This window comes from Fundulus heteroclitus, chromosome 13, assembly GCF_011125445.2.
Source record: "Fundulus heteroclitus isolate FHET01 chromosome 13, MU-UCD_Fhet_4.1, whole genome shotgun sequence".
Classification (NCBI taxonomy): Eukaryota; Metazoa; Chordata; class Actinopteri; order Cyprinodontiformes; family Fundulidae; genus Fundulus; species Fundulus heteroclitus.
In genome coordinates, this window is record NC_046373.1 from 18,420,015 (window position 1) to 18,440,795 (window position 20,781).

At 39.8% G+C, this 20,781-nt stretch overlaps 1 protein-coding gene across 6 annotated transcripts in view; it reads right to left on the reverse strand.

The window, feature by feature from the left end:
* The window catches only part of ubap2l (ubiquitin associated protein 2-like), a 46,422-nt gene that overhangs the window by 10,345 nt on the left and 15,296 nt on the right, over positions 1-20,781 (reverse strand). For 4 of the 6 annotated variants that reach the window (XM_012875399.3, XM_012875396.3, XM_021322962.2 and 1 more), the window contains exons 7-24: positions 20,657-20,702; positions 17,702-17,808; positions 16,915-16,974; positions 16,760-16,812; positions 15,341-15,426; positions 13,063-13,243; positions 12,636-12,834; positions 12,171-12,496; positions 9,372-9,544; positions 8,922-9,042; positions 7,680-7,719; positions 6,835-7,024; positions 6,660-6,726; positions 6,125-6,452; positions 4,238-4,326; positions 4,090-4,143; positions 3,880-3,961; positions 2,503-2,720 (exon numbers count right to left, since the gene is read on the reverse strand). In XM_012875399.3, coding sequence (XP_012730853.2) covers positions 2,503-2,720; positions 3,880-3,961; positions 4,090-4,143; positions 4,238-4,326; positions 6,125-6,452; positions 6,660-6,726; positions 6,835-7,024; positions 7,680-7,719; positions 8,922-9,042; positions 9,372-9,544; positions 12,171-12,496; positions 12,636-12,834; positions 13,063-13,243; positions 15,341-15,426; positions 16,760-16,812; positions 16,915-16,974; positions 17,702-17,808; positions 20,657-20,702 — 2,420 coding nt within the window. The remainder of the gene's footprint in view (positions 1-2,502; positions 2,721-3,879; positions 3,962-4,089; positions 4,144-4,237; positions 4,327-6,124; positions 6,453-6,659; positions 6,727-6,834; positions 7,025-7,679; positions 7,720-8,921; positions 9,043-9,371; positions 9,545-12,170; positions 12,497-12,635; positions 12,835-13,062; positions 13,244-15,340; positions 15,427-16,759; positions 16,813-16,914; positions 16,975-17,701; positions 17,809-20,656; positions 20,703-20,781) is intronic. The other 2 variants (XM_012875400.3, XM_012875397.3) reach the window with 1 other exon arrangement.

Here is a 20,781-nt window from a genome sequence, read left to right on the forward strand (position 1 = left end):
TAAGGCAAGTTCAACACTGCAAAAACGGACCTAAAAATAAGTAAAATGTTCTTAAAATTTGTGTTTTTTGTCCTAGATTTGAGCAGGTAAATAAGACTATTTGCCAATGGAATGCGTATTTTGACCCCTAAAATAAGATAATTAGACATCCTGCACTTGAAATAAGATGATGGAGATGAGTTGTTCCTATTTTAAGTGCAAAAATCTCATTCCATTGGCAGATAATCTTATTTACCCGCTCAAATCAAGGACAGATACACTCATTTTAAGAAAACTTTACTCATTTTAGTTCCGTTTTTGCAGTGAATTCAAGACTTTTTAATGCCACTTGAAATAAAAAGTTAAGACCAACTTTATAATAAACACAAGATAAAAACAAAAATGCTTGCGACAACTTTACCCAAATGTTTATTTTTACATTAACCATTACTTTCTGGTCCAGTAGAATGTTTAAAATTTTGAAAAAAAAAAAAAAAAAAAAATCCATATAGGAAGAAAGCTAAAAGCACATAAATGGCAGGTATATTTTTTTTAACAACTATTAAACTGAATTAATGAACTTTGTTTTGTTCCCTAGTAAAATAAACAATAAATCAGTTATAAAAACCACAACATAATCAGTGCTAACTCCTTTTGGGAGCTATTAGCTCAATCTATGAACTGTGGTGAGAAATTTAAGACCTATGAATGACTGATTTAAGACATTTTAATAAAAATTAAGGCCTTAGTTTTATACTGAAGAATTCAATGCCTTTTAAGACTTTAAGGATCTGCAGGAACCCTGTACTTACATGTCTCAGTTATAGACAATATTCAAATAGTTTGTCTAAATCTGTTACAAAAATCAAAGCTTAAAGTGAGATTAGATACTGATAATGTTGGTTTTTCAAAGGTTACCCGATAGACAAATACACCATTACATAAACATACACTGCCCTTGCATAATAAGACCACGATAAGTAAAGTCATCGTCTCTTCCTCACGGCCTGTTACCTGCAAAATTTAAGACATAACAGCAATTTCATTTAAGACTCACAGGCATTATTAAAACTATTAAAATTGTTGCTTGATCTTTTATGATCCTTTATTTTAAAATTGATTGTAGCAATATTGAGCATCAGAGACGTAACTCTTTTTGCATGACTTGATCAGAGTCGTTAGTTTGAGCTGAAATAAGCTTTTATTTTACAGATTGCTCTGGATTGTCTGATGGTTAATGTTTTTTTTCCCAGCTGAGAAAATCGTTCAGCCTTTAAGATAAGTGCATTCTTGGGTTTTCATGCTTACGAGATCCGATTACGTGTTTCTGCTTCCTGTCAAAGATATTTTGTGTGTTGTTATTTTTTTTTTTCAGAACAACCCGTCTTTCTTTTTAATTAGGTTTTAAAAAGCAGATTACCGTTCAGCATTGATTATCCTACATGTTTACTGAACTCCTCCATCGCCTGATGATATCAGGGCATGACCTGATCCAGAGGAGGAGAATCCAGTCTTGGCCCGGATCGACCTAAAAGGTTCAGTTGCAAGAATTTCTAGTTCCAGGTAACATTTTGCTTTTGTTCAACTTCTAATCTTTAAATTTGCAGCGTCAGAACATTGAAAATGTTCCTGCTGGGTCCAAACAGTCCTCAGAGAGAGTTTAGAAAGAGTTTAGAAAGTAAAGAACCAATCAGATAGGATCCAGACGAGCTACTGTAGTTCAAATTGTTGGTTCTGATATTTGTCAGGACACAGTCGCCCAATTTGCTGCAAATAGAGCTGCGTAGGTCAGTCAGGAGACCCCAGCTGCTCAAAACGTCAAGTCAGATTGGTGGATATAAGCAGAAACTGCGTTAAAATACTTCCTGCATGCTTAGAAATATTTGTAACTCAAAGGTTTGTACACATTTTTAGCTCCAGCCTGTTGATTTGTTTTAATTTCCATGCAAACCTTCCAACATAAACGGTTGGTTACTTTTCCTACACTGCAAAATTAGAACTAAAAATAAGAAAATTCTTCTTGAAATGAAAGTATTTTCCCCTGATTTGAGCAGGTAAATAGGACTATTTGCCAATGGAATAAGATTTTGGCACTTAAAATAGGAACAATTCATCTCCATCTTATTTCAAGTGCAGTTTATCTAATTATCTTATTTTAGGGGTAAAAATACTCATTCCATTGGCAAATAATCTTATTTACCTGCTCAAATCGAGGACAAATACATTCATTTCAAGAAAAGTTTACTTATTTTTAGTTCTCTTTTTGCAGTGTAAATGTTGAGATTTTGACAAGTCAAGACTGAATTATTGTTGCTAATTTGCTAAAACGTCTTTTAAGTTCTTCCTCCTACATAATGAGACTTGATATCTTACTCTAAAAAAGGTCAAATCATTATATTAGTACTTTTTCCTTCCCCCTGGATCACATTATCTACTGTCTTAGTTATGACTTCCTGTCCAGGTTCATTGCTCTGCGCCGTTAGAAGCAGGTCAGCAGCCTTGAAACGGTGTGAAGCTCCTCACCGGGAACATAGCAGGTCCGTACTGGAAGGTGTTGGGCAGGCCCGGCATGCCGGTGTAATATGGGAGGCTTGTGTAGCTGTAGCCGGGCGGCAGTGCCGGGTTGAGGAAGGGCTGCTGTGTGGTGTGGTGCGTCTGGGTCTGATTCTGTTGTGTCTGAGCTAATGTGGTGGCCGGAGCCGGGGATGACGCATCGCCTCGACCGAACTTTGATAAGTCGCCTGAAAACAGGACAAAGAAAAGATGAACGCTGAGGCAAACAGTGACGCAGGATAAATAGCTAAGAGAAAATAAACATACAACGAACACGAGTAAGCTTCGGACTCCACATTAAGATGCCATACATAAAAAAAAAAAAAAAAGTTATCCCAATAATAAAGTGGAAAAGCCGTTTCTCTCAGGCACATCAGAGACGAAAACTGGAAACAAATTTGTCAAGTCTCCATCAGGACCAGCTCCAAGTTTTATTCTTTAATATTGCTGCAGTTAAAAATGATTAGTTTTATTAGCATTAACAAAATAAAAGCACTTTAGAAGCCATCACCTGAAGCTGCTGCAGCCATAAACACTGTTTTGGAGTCAGGCTGCATGACTATTTGGGTTCATAATGTTTCAGGAACATTTTCCACCAAACCGGCTGGAGGCTTTAGCTGGTGCGTACCAAGAAACAGAACCTTTTCTGTGTCCTTTAAGACAAACTGGGCCAGAGGAGGCCGGGTCAGCAGGAGAATATCAGGATCTAACCGTCTCTGATCTTCCTGCTGTTTAAACTACTTAAAACTCAGTGAAGCTGGTTTTAAAATAATGTGTCGCTCAGAGGCGATTATTTTCAACTGAATCCATAAATGTAATTTCTGGCTCGGTTCTTCAGCACAGTTGGCCTTTTAATGTTAGTTAATAAGTAATAAGCACTTAAGTCTTGGCCTAAAACCTGAGTTTAACTCCTGTTTTTCAGCTGCTGCTGTGGATGAGATATCAGCTGATCAGGAGTGTGAGGCCTTCACAGGTTGTTTAAAACGTTGTTTTGTTGGGGGGGGGGGGGGGGGGATATTAGAGGCTCTGTTTGGAGGGATAAATAATATCACATTAAATTGTCTCCATGCATTACAATCCTACAAAAAAAGCTCAAGACAAAACTGTTAATGATGTGGTTCTGACTTGATTCTGGGGAGGTGGGAAAGCAAATTGTTTCTTTTACAGAACCAGTTAAAAACGTCAACCTCTTTGGTGGAAAAGCCTTCGTTCAAAGCAGGAACAGGAACATAATCCACTTTTGATCACCGTTTGCTGCCGTGTCGTTCTGCCAGCACCCGTTTGTTTCACAGATAAAATAATAAAATGTAAGCTTAAACATCTCCCGAGCTCCTGAGGTTGACTTACCAGAGTACGGGTTGCTCGTCAGACTGCCCTCTCTGCCTGTCAGTGCTGTTGTCGGTGTCGCAAATGGAATGCTGTAATAATCCTAGAAAGAGGGAGAGAGAAAAAAGAAAAAAAAAAAGGAAACGATGATTACCCAGAAGATGAGCTGCAGCGAGGGAAGTGTGTGGGTTTGGGTTAATTTTGTAGCGGCTAAGAGGAAATGAAACCCACCAATGGTATTCTTGTTTGCAGCATTTGTAGGTCATCGTAGCCATACACCTGAGGCTGTGAAAGAGTGATGAAATCTGTTAGAACGTGCATGGAGATGAAGAAAAAAAAACCCAACTTAAAATTCGGATAAAATGAGTTTGAAACTTACAGGGTAGGCGTGCAGTAGTCCTGGAGCCATTATGTAGGGGTTGGGCAGTAGAGGGGGCACACCAGGTGGCAGGTTTGGAGGTGCTTTCCCTGCACACACATCACAACAAAGCTCTTATCATCATCATCATCATCATCATCATCAAACCTGTCAGGGATTTGATCTAAACCGTTTCATTACACATGTTGAGGGTCATTATCCTGTCTGAAGGTTAACCTCCACCTGGTCAAGTCTCAGATTTTCTTCAGGAGCGTCCCTTTATTGAAAATGTTAGCTAAGGCGGGGTTTCCGCTACAGGTGATTGATCGTGTCGCTACACCACAGCAAAAATAAAAAAGCCGCCAGATCTTCAGAATGATGTAAAAAAAAAAAAGGTTTAAACAATGTAAAGAATACAAGCTATATCTATCTCTATATCTCTATATCTCTATCTATCTATATATATCTATATCTCTATCTATCTATCTATCTATCTCTATATATATATATATATATATATATATATATATATATATATATATATATATATATATATATATATATATATATATATATATATATATATATATATATATATATAGTCTATATTTGCGCACTTACAGTAACCATAATCAGAGTTTGAAATTAATTTAAATATCATGAAACATTAAAATGTACTTTATTTTGAAACACCAAGACTGCCTGCTCCTTCCTGAGTGGCCGTGAAGCGCTGCTCTCACAAGGGAAAGAAAACTAGAGACAGTCCAGTGTTTAGTGTCTTTCTTGCTATATGTAGCGACTTTCTTTCATAAAAGCGACTAGCAGCTTTTTCTGTGTTAATGGCGACTTTATGTGAAAGCACCAATCGATCTGGAGTCACTGTATTGAGGCAGCAGCGAGAGCTGCTGTGCCCTTTTCTATTCCCTCAGCGCTGTCTCACAGGCACACCACAGCTGCCTTTTCCTGCACTAGAAGGAGTTATAAGGAAAACAGAGCAGAGGAGATCCAAATTAATCATGCATGCACAAATGTGCCGGTGATCCCGCCCTGGATTACACAGCGAGTAATAAATGTGAAGTAAACGTAGTTTTTAAAGTAGTTCGAGTTGTTTCACTAAAATAATTCCCTAAATTTGATTCACACGCAGCTTTAATCACTCATTCCCCTCGTTCACTTTGTGTGCCTCTGCTGTCTTTTTGGTCCAGTTTGTTTTATGTAGCGTGGATTCAGGCAATTTATTAACATTCATAAATCATGTTATAAAAAGTCATTCATAGTTCCAAACATTTAATCACCATTTTAATCACTTATTTATCTTGGCAAAAGCTTTATTCCTATAACCTGGGTAAATAATTTATGAACAACAGCACAAATTAGATGATTACATCACCCCCCAATCACGATTTATAAAAAAAAAAAAAACCTGGAGGAAACCGTGTAAAGAAATGCCTTCCCACAGCACAACGCTCCCCCATCATGTTTGACCACAGAGACAATATGCTCAGTGTTGTTTTTTTCTCCACAGATGTCACTTTGCATGAAGCCCAAATGTTTAGTTTAATTCTCATCTGAAGAGAGAACCTTCACCAACATCCTCTAAATGACCTGTGGAAAACTTTGAACAGGATTTTTTTTAGACGTTCTTCTTGCCTTTCTTCCATCAAGGCCAGATTTGGGCCGTGCAGAGCTAATAATCTCTCACCTGAGCTGCAGAACTTCAGGGTTATTTAGGCAAAAGCACAAAACTAAAAACGATGAATTCTCCAGACAAACGCTACAGAGCAGCATAAACCTAACTAACTCTGCAGGGAAAGCTAAATAAAATTGAAACATTGCCCCTTTAGTGATCTGACTTCTTAATTATGTGAAGATCATAAACACGGCGTGCATTTCGATCCGCTGCCTAACCTGAGGAAGCTGCAGAGCTGCGTGCGGAAGAAGTTGCTGAGGAGGGAACGGTGGAGGAGATGGTAGAGACTGAAATTGAGGCGGGGGCCGCCGCCGGTGCCCCCATGGAGGCTGCGTTGAGGCCCATGGCCAGGCTGCTGACGGGACCTTGGCCCGAGGGAGTCGAGACCGTAGCGGGGCCCACCGAGGAGGCCTGAGGAGCTCCCAGCGACACCTGTGCAGCAGCCACAGAGGAAGATGAGGGGGGGACCGATGAAGACGGCACGGCCGAGACGGTGGAAGAGAAGGACGAGTGCAGGCTCAAGTCGCCGTCTACGTTGGGATGCTGCTGAGACAGAAGGAGGATGTACTTAAGACTGATGAGATTACACGTCCATTAGAGTGAATCTGTCTAATGCCTCCATCTGCACCCACAGGAAGCGTTGGAAAAAAAAAGGTTTAAACCGCAGCGAGAAACCGAGGAAGAGATGCACAGAAAAAATAAATGTGTCGTTTTTAGTAAAATCAAGCCGAGTTGAGCATTTAAAGAGCTCACCAGTAAGCTTGAGTTCGACGTTCGGACCGAAGATGGAGCGAGACTGTTCTGTTGTGATGGATGAGAGCTGTGAAAATAAAACCAGGAGCTTCAGACAGTCAGTTCTCACAGCGGTCATCACCACTCCAGCTGCTTCTCCTTATCCCAGATGTGCAGTTTAAAAACTTCAGCTCACCTGTTGTGCTGAGGAGGGGGGATTGAGCTGGGTGGGAGGTCTTCGTTGTGCCCAAGAGCACTAAGGTTTGTCTGATTGGCTGTGGTCAGCAGGGAGGCGGGGCCTGAGCCGCCGTCTGCCAGAGCGCCCATGCTGGAGACGGATGAAGGCGTGACTGAATCAGAAGCCGGCTTCACTGATACTGCAGAGCCTGGGATAAGATAAAAAAATTAAACGTGACCATTTCACCTGATCCGGGTTTCTACAAGATTAATTACGGTAATTTTTAAAGAGCCTTTCAACAACCAGCATGTATTAAATCTTAAACCCGCATAGCAGAACGTAACTAAATTAGGTTAATCTAATAACTTACTTAAAACATGGCTTCTATTTGACCCATTTAATTTCTAGGCAAGCCAAATATTCCTGATGTTACCGTTTTGTTTTTGTGACCCAACAAGCGTCCAGGCCCTCCAATGAAATATATAGTACGCCTCATCACAGCAGTCAGCTGCTGAGGTTCCCGAGGTCAAGCTAAATATATCTACTTTATAGGACAAAGCCGCTAGCTGAAATAAAAGGGATTTTCTTTTTTTACTTTATTATACATTCCTTAGGGAAATAAGCTTGAATATTCAGCTTTTCTTTGTTTACTGCCCTGCATAACATACTTTCTAGTCTCTCCAAGGTCTTATTCAAACAAATGCAAAAAACAAAAGTTCATAGAACAAGCAGTTAATCAACAACAATAAAAGTAAATAAAAGGCTTATTTAAGACTCTTTACAGCCTGAAATAGAAATGATTGCACCTAATTCCTTCAGAAACCCTGACGTTTCAGAACAAGGACAGAAAAGCCAACGCTTACCTTCAACACACTGGGCAGTTTGTATTGAACTGAAGCCATTCTGAAATAAATAAAATAATAAAAATGAGATCACTGGTTTGTTTTAGAAACTATGTATTGATAAAAGTCTGAAAGGGCTTCTGGGACATGAATGATTTGCTTTGTCTGTTTACTTGTTTTGTCAGAAAGCTCCAAGAGGGGGTGTGCCTGCGTCTGCTTTCATTCAGCAGGAACGCCGAGAGGCTTTTAGTTGGAAGTGGCTTTGTTTTGTATCGTATCAACAGAGCTAATTAACTAAGACAAAGTCTCCTTTAAACAGCAAAACGGCTTAAATTGGAGGCAACCGGACTTTTGATGTCAAAAGACTCCTGGATAAGTGATGAAACGTTTTCAGAAAGAGCTGAGAGAAAGTCCGGTTGCCTCCTATTTATGCCCGTTTGCTGTTGCAATGACCCGGATAACCGAGAATTAGACAGGCATGTTCTTTTAAACCTCCATAATACGAGCCTTAGGTTTACATTCTGCTCTGTGAAATTCAATAGCCATATTTTAGAAAGCCAATTCTAGTTAGCTTGCAGCTCATAAAAACAATCTTAGTTAATAGTCTTTTGGACATTTTGCATTTTAATAAACAACTTGCGCTGCGTGCCTCATGAGAATGCGTGATGAAGACGTTGGGCGGTTTATTATAAAGCAGTTGCTATTTTTCAGTAGTTCTGCAGAAATCTCTATATATGGGTAGATAAATATTTTTCTTATTAGAAAAACCTACAAGTTGTTCCAAATAATTTAAATTAAAGGCTTCACTTATTTGTGCAGTAACATAAGTGTTTTCCAATGAGGCTCACTTGTCACATTAACAGCAAGTTTAATCAGGTATTAAACATGCTTTTTATTAAGCACACGTCTATAATAATTTTTTTTATTGGTCTTACATTATATTCTGATCTTAAATGTAGTGTTTTCATTAACTTTAAGCGGAAAATCATCATAATCAGCTAAAATAAAAGCTTTAAAACTTCCATCTGTGTCATTAATCCTTATGCATTTCAGTGAGTTGAGTTACTCAAATAAATTTTTTTACCATCCAATTTGTGAATACTGAATATGAATATGTAATAAAGACATGGAGATGTAAACTTGCCCTAACTTTTAAACCTGTTTCTTAATTACAGATGTGATCCATTTTAGTGAATGACATCCACACAGGCTCATATTCCCAGTATTATTTAATTCCAACCTTTCCAAATATTCCAGCTTTACCTTGGGCTGCATGTCCTTCTGAGGGGAGGATGAGACGGAGGGAGGGTAACGCCGTGTTTGAGATGCTCTTTGATCGTACATTTCCATTTGGCTGGAGTTCGACAGCGCTGGAGCTGACTCGCTGCAAATTATGCAGACAAAAAAAAAAAATGTTTTTGGTCTGATATTGATTAGAATAATCAAAATGGGACAAGAACATCTGTACAAAATATATCTTTAGTACAAAGACTGATGGATGTTCTAACAAAAAAAGCAAAAAATAAAGTTTTACAACTCATTGATACTAAAAAAACGTGTTTAAAGTCGTGTCTTAATCTCCTGTCGTGTCCACCAGGTGGCACTATATCCCAAAAGCCCAAAACAACAGAACCATCTTCCTTCTTTTGGGATAAACTTGTTTGTGTGTTGAGATAGGACACCTTGATAGTGTTGCACTTTGAGGTTACTGACCTGCTGGGACTTGTGTAGAGGCTGTTCTGAACTTGGTTGCCCGGTGTTGTGGTGGCAGGCGTGGAATCGTACTCTTGTAGTACTGGTTCTGACCCGAACTGCAGCGCTCCAAACTGAAGATTGAGCCCCGAAATGTCTGTTGAGCCAGGCATCTCGACCGCCATCGCTGGAATCTGAGAAAGAGCAGTGGCGCTTTCAGTACTGCGGTCGACGATTATCAGGGTAATCTCAGCCTTCCGGTTCACAGAGGAACTGTGATGAAAGAGCAAACTCAGGCCCCGTTCACACAAACACAGGTTTGGATATCTGGGTTGGATAGGAGGTCTCATCCAGACCAAACGGCTGCAAAACCGACTACATTTGAAACGTGCTGCCAGAGTGGATTAGTGAAGCTGCCTCCAGCGGCGGCTCCGTCTGGATCCCCCATATCCGCATAACCGGCTAACACGGCAAGCCAACGCAGACCCTGCCTCTCTCTTAACATGCGTGTGCTAACAAACAATAATGGGGGACTTTAGAGTTTTGGCTGTGTTTCAGACACGTGAGTTTATTCCAGATTGCGTGAGCATAAACACTCAATTTCATCCTCCAATAGCCTCTCCTCTGTTCCCTCGTGTTCGTTTTCCCAAAAAAGAAAAACAAACAAAACAAGTGGACTGTTTTTCCCGAAGTTTGAGGACGTTTCGCTTTCCATCCAGAAAACTTTCTCAATTCAAAATGGAAAAAACTTTGGAATAAAGTCCAGTTTTTTTTTTTTTTTTTTTTACTTTTTTTTGGGAATAACCATGACCTGGATGACTGAGAATCTTCACCAGCTCGTGTTTCTGCGTTGACGTTTTGTTTACCCTAGTCAAGTTAGCGCAAGTCTGTGGTTTGGTTTTATTGTGAAATTCACCAAAACTCGCTACCGTCTAGTGTCCGACTTTTCCTGTTTGGCTCATTAAATTCTGACAAAACCTTGGGGAATTTTGTGCAGCGCAGCACGGCCTCTGTAAATGGACCTGCAACCGTGTGCACATTGATTTTAATGATTTGTGTTCCTTGAGGAAATTCAGTGTGAGCCCGGCGTTACCCCTATTGCAGCTTTTGTTCATATTCTGGGTGTCCGCCAGATTGTATTTTTTGATTAAATGTGATTGTTTGCACCCATGTGTTATCTTTATATATTATTGCATCTCATTCCTTTTCACCGTTACCCTAAATTAGGGCAGGGCCTTTTATCGTATTGTTTTTATTGTTATTGTGAAAATCGTCTTATGATAAGAAAGTGGGTTTATGTTAACGATAAATTCCAATTAGTAATGTCAGAAAACCCCAAAAACTGCCAGGATTGTTATTTTTGCCAACTTCTCCACTGTTGGTTTCTTGAGAGGATCAATAAATATCAATAAAGTTAAAAATATAATAAATTGCAGTTACTGTGTTCAGTTTAGTTAAAAAATGTCTTAATTTAGCAGGTATCCTGATGAAATGTATTTGAATTTTTGTTTTAATATATGTTAAACGATTAAATGTGTTTTTTAAGGACAGTTTTTGTGTTCATGTAGCTAGAATTGACGTGAAGTCTAAGCCAGTGACTTAAAAAGACTGAAAGAAGCTGCTAATAGTCATTTTATCATTATTCCAAAAGGTACAACAATATATCATGATAAAATTTAAAGTTCATAACAACCTTAAATCAATTTAAAATCCAAGTATTTTTTTCTGTCAGGTTTTAAAAAACACAAAATTTAATTTGTTTTTGTTTACGTCAACCTTTGTTGCAAAGGTCTTACACCTACCCCTTGAACCTTTTCACATTTCGTCACATTATAACCACAAATTTCAATATATTGTAGTTAATTTAATCTCATTTGTTTTCACACACAAACTAAAAATGTGTGGCAGGCATTTGAATTCAACCCCTCCAAGTCAACATTTGTGCAAACACCTAAACCAGGGGTGTCAAACATACGGCCCGCGGGCCGGATCCGGCCCACCGAACAATTCAGTCCGGCCCTGTGGCTAAATGCATTATCATTATTATAAAAAAAAAAAAAAAAAAAAAAAAAAATTCCAGTGTCCTGTCTGGCAATGTGACAATAATATGCCACAAAGAGCTCATTAGATTTGACTTTCACAAGTGGACAAGATAAAAGGAAGAGAACGATAAAACAATTATTGAAAAAAACATGTACTTCGTTTAATTGAAAATATGCAGTTCCTATATTGTCCACGAGGGGCGCTGTGTTTTAATTAGCATATTAAGCTTCAGGTGTGGAAAAATTCAAATCATTTCTTAATTTTTACCTGTTAGATGTATTCTGCCATGCAGGACAGTGTTTTTAAGTTCCAAAAAATGTAAATAAATGTTTTTCAACATTGTACAATCACTGTGATCAGTTCTTATGCATAATGCACAAGTAAATGTTTAACTGAGTAAATGTATTGTTGAAATTGCACATACTTTTCTTAAAAACGCTGAGGTTATTCATAATATATTGTGTAAAAGTGAAATTAACTTAATATAAAAATCAACAAGTCTACATTTATTAGTTCTATTTAATCTTGCAATGACTTTACTCGTGTGGCCCTCTTGAGATCAGATTAAGCTGAATGCGGCCCCTAAACCACAATGAGTTTGACACCCCTGATCTAAACTGACATTTCACATGAAAAGCCTTGAAATATTAACAATGAAACGTATTATAAAAATAATAATAACATTGCAACTGCACAATTTCCTTTATATTTTGCAGCACAACAAATGGCAAAACAACAACTTCGCAACCGTGTCCACTCAGCACTAAAGTAAATTACCTTTGTTGAAATAGAAGTCCTCTTCTTCTGCTGTTTGAGTTTGTGTTGCTGTAAAGGCAGTGGACTTGAACCCTGAGCATCCGAGGAACTCGGGGAGACCTGCTGACCCAGAGAGGGGACGGCTGCCATTTTGGGAATAGAGGAGGCAGGCGCGTGTGGTGAGGATGTCGTTTGTTGCGGTAAGGAGGAAGAAGAGGAGGAGGAAGGAGGCAGCCCTTTGTCCTGCAGGAAAACATCCAACATGGACGAGCTTGAGGTGGCAGTTTGGTAGGGCTGCCTCTTTGTAAAGGGTGTGTGGATCCCAGATTCTGACTGAGTCTTCATTTCTGCACAGAAACATGGGCGGGGGATAAAAAAAAAAAAGAAATGTTTTAAATCAGAAAAATAACTCAATTATTACCTTTATTCCAACAGTGAACGTACAAAGTTAACGGCAGCAGAATTACATTGGTAACGGTATCTCACCATATTGTCCCAGTGTGGAGGTGTTGTTGTCCCAGGATGAAGCTGCGGTGCTGGGAGGTCCAGTCTGGGAGTGCTGTGCTGCCAGCTGGGCCAGCGCCTGGGCTGTTTTATACTGCTCCAGGAACTGGGCCCCGGTCGTCCCTGTGCTACCTCCTTTAGGGTCTCCCACTTCCCCAAATCCCTTACTCAGCATGCTGACCTGCAGCGTCAAGAGGTAATAAAATTACTGCTACACCTGGTGATGGAACAACCCTTAGAAAGCAAACTGCAGTCTTAACTTGTGCATAAAAAGACTTTGTATTTGCTTGTTAGTAAAACTGATACCAAAGTCTAACATTACAAGATGCTCAACACTCGTTTTAAGCCATCAGCATCAAATTCAGGACTTCAAAACGAATGTGCAAATTATTCTTTATAAGGGCCTCACCATGCTGTGCTGGGGGTACGGGGTGGTAGAGGATGTTTGGGAAAGCGGTCCTCCTTGCTTTGAGTTGCTAAAAACCAGAGACTGGGACAGAGAGGCGGGCTGGGTGGCCTCCATGGGGGTGTTTTCCGTCTCTGAGGATGAGGATGGAGGAGTCTTCCCCAGCAACACTGCGAGGTCAATCCTGCAACAGGTGAAAAAAAAAAAAACAGTTACAACGTTATCTTTGATGCAGTTAAATTGCACAAATAAATGCATTTCATACACAAATGCCCTTGCACAATCCAATTCTGTACATAAAAATGTCTCTTTTTTTGTTACATTTCAATTTGTATACTGTATATTTAAAATCTACTGTTTACTTCTAAATCTCTGCCGCACCTAAAACTGTAATTTAACTTCTACTGCAATTTACAAAAGCTGTATGAAACGAAATTTCGTTCTGTACGCACTCTGTGCATACCGAATGACAAATAAAGTTGTCAAAGTCTAAGTTGTCTCTAAGTTATTTTAGCAATCTAAATAGCAGTTTTGTCCTTGATTTTCTGTCAATATTTAAATGTTGCTGTATGCTTCATGCACGCACAATCCACACAGATGCAATGTCTGCAGCATTTATGCTCTGTGCTGCTCCTCCCCTGAAGTTTCACTTTTCTCCTAGACTCTAGAGGGCAGCATTGCGCTCTTACGCCAAGAGTACTACACCTCACAATACGTACAAGTAGAAAAAAAAAGTTGTTTCCAACATATAAGCCCTTTACCTTCTCCCAAGAGTGACAGCGATTTCTGTCCGGGAATTGTTCACTTGTTGATCGCAGTGATCTTTTTGGGCCGAATCATAAAGATGTCTATATTTATGAACCTCCACCAGAAGGAGCCCTTGCTCGTCTGCCAGTTACAAATTTTCCCAGGTGTGCGGTGCGGAAACTTTTGGTCGAACGGAGGGGCGTGGAACTCAAAATTACGTAATATGGCCAAGCATAAACCAGGCTTAACACTCTAACCCAGCTTTTCTCTCAATCAATGGCATTTATTTTAGTCAAACAATTATTGCGCACGATTCAAACGGATGAATAATTAGTGTGAACGAACTGAGTTGAATCACTTCATTAGCTGATCCGGTACTTTATCAGTTCATTAAAAGTCAGTGTGAGCCGTTTAGGAGGGGAATTTGTGTGTTCTGTCGCACAATGGCATCTCTAAGCTAACAGCTAACATTAGCTTTAAGTAACTTATGATTCTCCACACTGACCTAGTGGACAAAGAGAAATGCTGCTGAGGAGTTATTCGGCATGTAGCAATGTACCGTAAATGGCGGAGAGTCGCTCACTCGCCTGCGGTACGACTCTGTACGTCGTGAGTCGTTCACGCTGTAACCCGGCCTGTGATGCAGCGTGAACCAATCACGCCCTGATTCGTGCAGTGTGCCAATTGTACTGACAGTGGAGCCGTCTCACTTACTCGCATGCTACACCTATACCCTAACCCTGGAATTACATCTTTCTCAGAAGTGATACATTTTGAACCAAAAGTCACATTTAGAGTCAGATTTTTTTCCTTTTTCTGTCTGAGCTGATCAACCCCTGTTTTCTAGAACTTCAAGATAAGGAGAGCCTGAAGAGTCTGCCTGATCATTATTAGCTGCTTTAACTGCAAAGGAACAAAACATGTAGTTAGTGCCCTTAAGGTCCCCACATACTCGCGGACAACTGCGCAGACTGGTACACGCAGAGCTAAATTTTTACGTAAGCATACGCGGTGTCACACTACAAACTGCTCGCCAGCAAGAAGTCTTCACATTAAACTGTTTTATATGTGGCCTCCAAGCAGGCGGTCTCCAGGACGCGCATCATCACGGTCCTTCTCTGTTCTCACTGACAGGTGGGAGTCTGCTGAAAAAGAAACCGCTCTAGGTGCTCAGCTAGCTAATCACACATCTTACCATCCGTTCCACCACTTGGTCCTGCTGACTCCCACGTCCGAGTATGTGGGAGTCTTTAGTGTCGCTAAAGCCACGCTTATTGCCTATTCTAAACGTAAAGGAACTTAAAACGTAATTAAAGCTCAATAAATTGTACACCAAATGTGACCTAAGCCGTATTTATTGCCTATGTTAACTGTACTGAACCAAAAATGTAGTTACATCAACGAATCTTCTGAACAAATCATTGCAATGAAATGATTCAGCACATTCAAAAGCACTGTCCTTCCCATCACTAGGACAACATGAACACCAACATTCATTAATATATATATATAAAAACATTCAATAAAACCAAACCTTTGTCCTTTGGTGATTGTAACATTCTCTTGAGGCGCAGGGACCGATGCCACACTAGAAGCCGTAAAAATCTTGGTCTCTGATAGCTGAGGAGAACCAGACAAGAACAGAGGGTTGCACAGTTTGTATTTGGAAGCAAATAGTTTGGGGTTCCTACACATTTTCAGGTGAAAATTAGACATTTCCCAGATCCAGTTTATGCAGTCTTCTAGGGATTTTTGTTTATTTTGAAATAAAAATAATATAAGAAACCTGGAAAAAGCTGCAACTACAAAGAAAGAAAGAAAGAAAGAAAGAAAGAAAGAAAAAAGAAGAAAGAAAGAAAGAAAAGAAGATAAAGAGAAAGAAGAAAGAGAAACAAGAAATAAAAAAGAAGAGAGAAAGATAAAGAAAGAAAGAATCTCCATCACTACCTCCCCCCTCCCAACCCGCACTCCACCCCCTCACCTCACTCCCTCCCGACTAAGCCTCCCACTCCCTGACCCCTCCTCACTCCCCTACCCCATCCCTCCCCTCCCCCCCCCACCTCCCTCCCCTCCCTCCCTCCCCTCCCTCCTCCCTCCTCCCTCCCTCCCTCCCTCCTCCCTCCCCTCCCCCCCGCCCCCACTCCCTCCCTCCCCTCCCTCCCCACGCCCCCTCCCTCCCCTCTCCCTCCCCTTCCCCCTCTCCCTCCCCCTCCCCTATCCCTCCCTCCCCTCCCTCCCTCCCCTCCCTCCTCCCTCCCTCCCTCCCTCCCTCCCCCCCCCCCCTCCTCCCTCCCTCCCTCCCTCCGACCAAGATGGAAAGGGATGACAAGAAAAGTTAAGACAAGAAGGAAGGGAATAAAATAGGACAAGGACTTAAAAACATAATAGAAGGAAGTGACAAAAGAGAAAGACTGGCAATGAAAGGCCTAAATGGCAGAAAGAAGGAAAGAATGATACAAGAAAACACAGAAGAGAGGCCAAACAGAAGGAAAATTAAACAAGGACAAAACAGAGGGAATAACGGAAAATAGAAAAACAATTAAGGAAGACAGGACAGATGAAGGGAAGGATCTCCCAAGAAAAGAAAAAGAGAGGCAGGACGCAAGGATGGAACAGCAGAAGAGTGCAAGGGATCACACGAGGACGGTAGAGGGAAGAAAGGAAGCACACAAGTGAGAAAGGAAGGGAAAAAGGAATGACATGAGGAAGCATATAAGGAAGATATAATGAAAGTATAAAGGAAGGATTATGGAAAGAAATATTTTAGACAACAGGAATATCTCCCCATGCTCATCTTGACCTTGAAAAACACTGAAAATCCAGGCTTTTCCCAACTGCAGAGGAACCGTGAGTTGATCTCAACATGTTGCACGTTCTTATGACAATAACAGCCTTTTGTAATGTTTAAAAAAACAAACATTCTTTGTAAAATTGTAAAATGTGAAACACTCACATCTTCGTTCCAGTCTTCAGTGCCCCATTCCTCTGTGGGTGATCTCCAGGGACCTGTGAGAAAAACACAATCTGTTCAGCACCGTCTTGCTTCAAACAGCCTAAAAATGTATTGTTATATTAGTTAAAACAAGAGAAGAAGAAAGATGGCTTTACCAGGAGCAGAGTCAAACTTGGGAGGGTAATTTGATCCTTCACCTGAAGAATATTCCAACCCTAAAAAACACAAAAACAGACCAAGATAAATCCCCTTAGACGGCTTGACTAATAGAACATTATTTCTTCAGTCGACTAATTACACAGAAATATTCAGGCTTTAAAAAACACAAAGAAAAATTTCCAGCAGCCAAAGTCAGAAACTATTTCCTCGTCTGATAAAAGCAAGCAGTACTACAGGGTTCAGAGGCATTTGTCATAGAAAATACCACAGATTATACCAAATTTCTGGTTATTTGGTCCTCTTTTTAGCCAATTTTAAAAGATTTAAATATAACAACAATTCATTCATTTAACATGAGGCTGCATGACCACATGCATGATCTTCCAATGCAAACAAACGCCTCAAAAGCCAGTCAAGCAATTCTGCCAGAACATGCATAGTTCATGGGTCCCATATAGGTTCACGAGTGTTTCTAGGCCCACTGTTCTCCCCGTTTTAGCTTTTCCTTTTATTTCCACACATATGTATAACTTTATTGGGTGAATAAAAGGCTTGTGCAACTCTTCCATGGCATGCAGGAGGAAATGCCATCATTTGAATCAGATGTGAATGAGCAGAGAGAAATCTAAAATATCAAAGGACCACAGTTGAGTATTGCTGCTTTAAAAACAATAAAAATTACGTTTCTTTGGGAACATTCAAACCATTTGGATGGTAAAAAGAGGCTGGATTAATTAAATAACTCTCTATTCTACTTCAAACTTTCTTGATAGATATACATACTTGCTCCCTCCTCCAGCTCCGCGCTTCCCGTGTTGTTCCAGGTACTTCCCCCTCCGTAGTTTTCCTCTGTCTGGGCGGGCTCGGCATAGTCAGCTGGGTTGAAAGTCCTGGGAAATGAAAGAGCAAAGTTGAGAACTAAGAACAAGCGCAGAAAAATCAACAGCAAAATAAATGTCTCTTCGTTGCAAAAGCTCTAGAGACAGATTCCCAAACAGAAACATCCACTCAGTTTTAAAGCTCTTTAAATGAACAAAAACGTTATACCTGAGGATTAATGAAGATTTTTTACATTATAGAAACGATGAGGGTGAAGCAGAAAAACAGCAAGTTGTTTCTTAGTGAGTTTGCATATAAATAAAAAGGCTGAAATGAATATCAAAACCATCGACTCTTATGTTCTTGTAGCTTCTGTTGATTCAAGTCTTATTTGTTTGATATATTTATGCAAACAGAGAGAAAATAAATAAAACTGGGGAGGCAAACTGGAGATATGCCTACCAGCAACAAGTAAAACAAGCCAAAATGTTACCCTGTCTAAAACCCCTCCTGTGCAAACACAGATAGTCTGTTGTCTTAAGACAGGACTATAAGGGTCGTACTCACAGTTGTCCATTTACAGAAAGACGGCAAATCAATTCAGGTCATGGCTTCCAGTCAAGTTTTATGGCATTCAGGATTCTCAAAAACAGCAACAAAACCTCCACTCTTATAACAAAGCTTTTCTTTTTTTTTTTTTTTTTACTTCAGGCCAAAATTTTAGATAAAAGAAAAATAGCTGCTGAGAAACTAAATGTACAGAATAGTGCTGCACAATATTAGAAAGTCTTGCAATGGCGATAACATTGGTAAATATTGCTACGATCTCTTCCCATTTTCTTCTTTCTTGTCTTCCCCAGCTGTGCCTTCATCCACTCTGTGACCGTTCAGCATTCGCTTTGAGTATCTGCTGCCTTGGGACTGTCTAACAACAGGCTAAATATTATATTAGCATATAAAACCTCTTAACAATATTAGCCAACAATAACAACACACGCCAGTCTTTCACTATATGAATTTTGCACACAGATATGACGATGATATCTTTGTGCAGCCATAATGCAAAGGCACAGTAAGGGGTTTGGCACTGAATCAGTGCATCAAGTTGGATTGTTGGTATCAAAAACATTTTTTTGCGGTTACCTGAATTTCGTGACCGCTTAGTTATGCAACATATTGATACCAGTATCATATTAACATTTAACTGCAAATGAATAAAGTTATGGTTGTTCTTACGGCTGTAAGGACCCAATCCTCTTCCTGAATGTTAAGAAAATTGTTTTCACAAACTGCTGTGGACAGAATAGTCAAACAGATCCAGGGTAGAAAACAGAGACACCATAGAGATCTACAGCTGCTATATCTATTCAGTTCAATTATACTTTATTAAACCAAAAGGGAAAATAAATGTGAACACTAACCTGGTGCATTATTAAAAGATACAACTTTAAAATGTCACCTCTAGAACTGGAGCTTGAAGGCTACTGTGACGTATGTTGCCTCCATGCATCCGACCACTAGGTGGAGCTAGTGCCAGTTTATTGTGCGACACTGCAGAATCGCAAGTAATGATGGCTAGCACATTTAGATTCAGTGAAAAATAAACTTTTATTTTTTATTTTTTTTTTTAATCGATCTTTGGTTATATGAATCGATTTAAAAATAAACAGGGTTTTTTTTTAATCGATCTTTGATTATATGAATCGATTTTTAGGAATGTATATGAGAATTGATTCATAATTGGAAAAATCGATTATTTAAACTCAGCCCAAGGCCAAACGACATTTTGTTGTGAGAACCTAAATCCTGTCCATAAAATCACACGGCAGCTTTGTTACTGCAGCGCAGTTAAACCCCCACAAGAACAGCTACATAAACACCAGGAAAACGGGGAATTAAGGTACTATTAGTGAATATTGCGATGACAACAGATTACAATTAAAACACGATTCATTCACTAACACGTCCCAACCACACTTAGCAAGCTTTAGCGCATTTTTTTAACCTTATGTATAATTTTAGGAGAGAAAAATATACAGAAAATAAGGGGAGCGGGCCCTAAAATATTGGCATGTAGAATATGGCTTCAGGACGCGTTCCACTAACTTTTTTGTTTTTCATATCATTTTTCCTCATTTGTCCCAAATACAACTGAATTATGGTATATATACCCTTATGATACAAGTAAAAGTAAAATATGCTTAAAAATCTCAGGATCTTGTGAGACATTGCGTAATATGCTACTTAAAACCAAACTTTCATCAAACCCATGAACTGCTGAAACGCTTACAGTTACATTCTGGTTCCCCTCAGGCAGCACACTGTACACAAATGTGCAATCACGGTTATGTTACACAGGCTTTCATGTCCTAATTCAATACATAGTTTCAGTGAGTGAGAAAATTTGATTTATGCTTCCGAGGAGGAAACCTCAAAGCTCCTGACCTCAATCACATAAGCCACATTCAAGACTTCAGCAGACCCTGAAATGACTTAATTTTAAAAAGAAATCTGTATAAGTGTGGGAGGGGAAAACAATTACCACGCACTTCACTACTTCCTGTTGAAATAAAACTTAGTGCAATGCTACGAACGCCCTCATAGATGGGCCAGTTTACGTTGCACAGAGACCAAGAGTGGCTGAACACAGAACAATTAATGCTACAGTACTAGAGACGGGGAGATTAACGTTAAATTGGGCATCTGTCCAAATTTCTCTCTGAATGAAATGTTTAGACACTGCGCTCTCCACAGAGATGCTCCGCCCACGCTGTGCCGTCTCATTGGCTAAAGTCTGCCCCCCCACCTTTCGATTAAAGCTCAACAATAGACTTGGGTCATGCTTTCCGGTGACTATGGTAACAGGTAAAAGTGCAACAAAAGGCTGCAAGGATTTAGGCAACACGGATGTTCCTTTACCCCATGCCTTGTGCCGAAAACCTGCCTCCTCTCCGTCCAGATACGCCTGAAGGGAAAAAAAACGAGACCAGTTTTTAACTTTGACTTGATGTCACCAGAAAGAAAAGTATGAAATAAAAGGATCT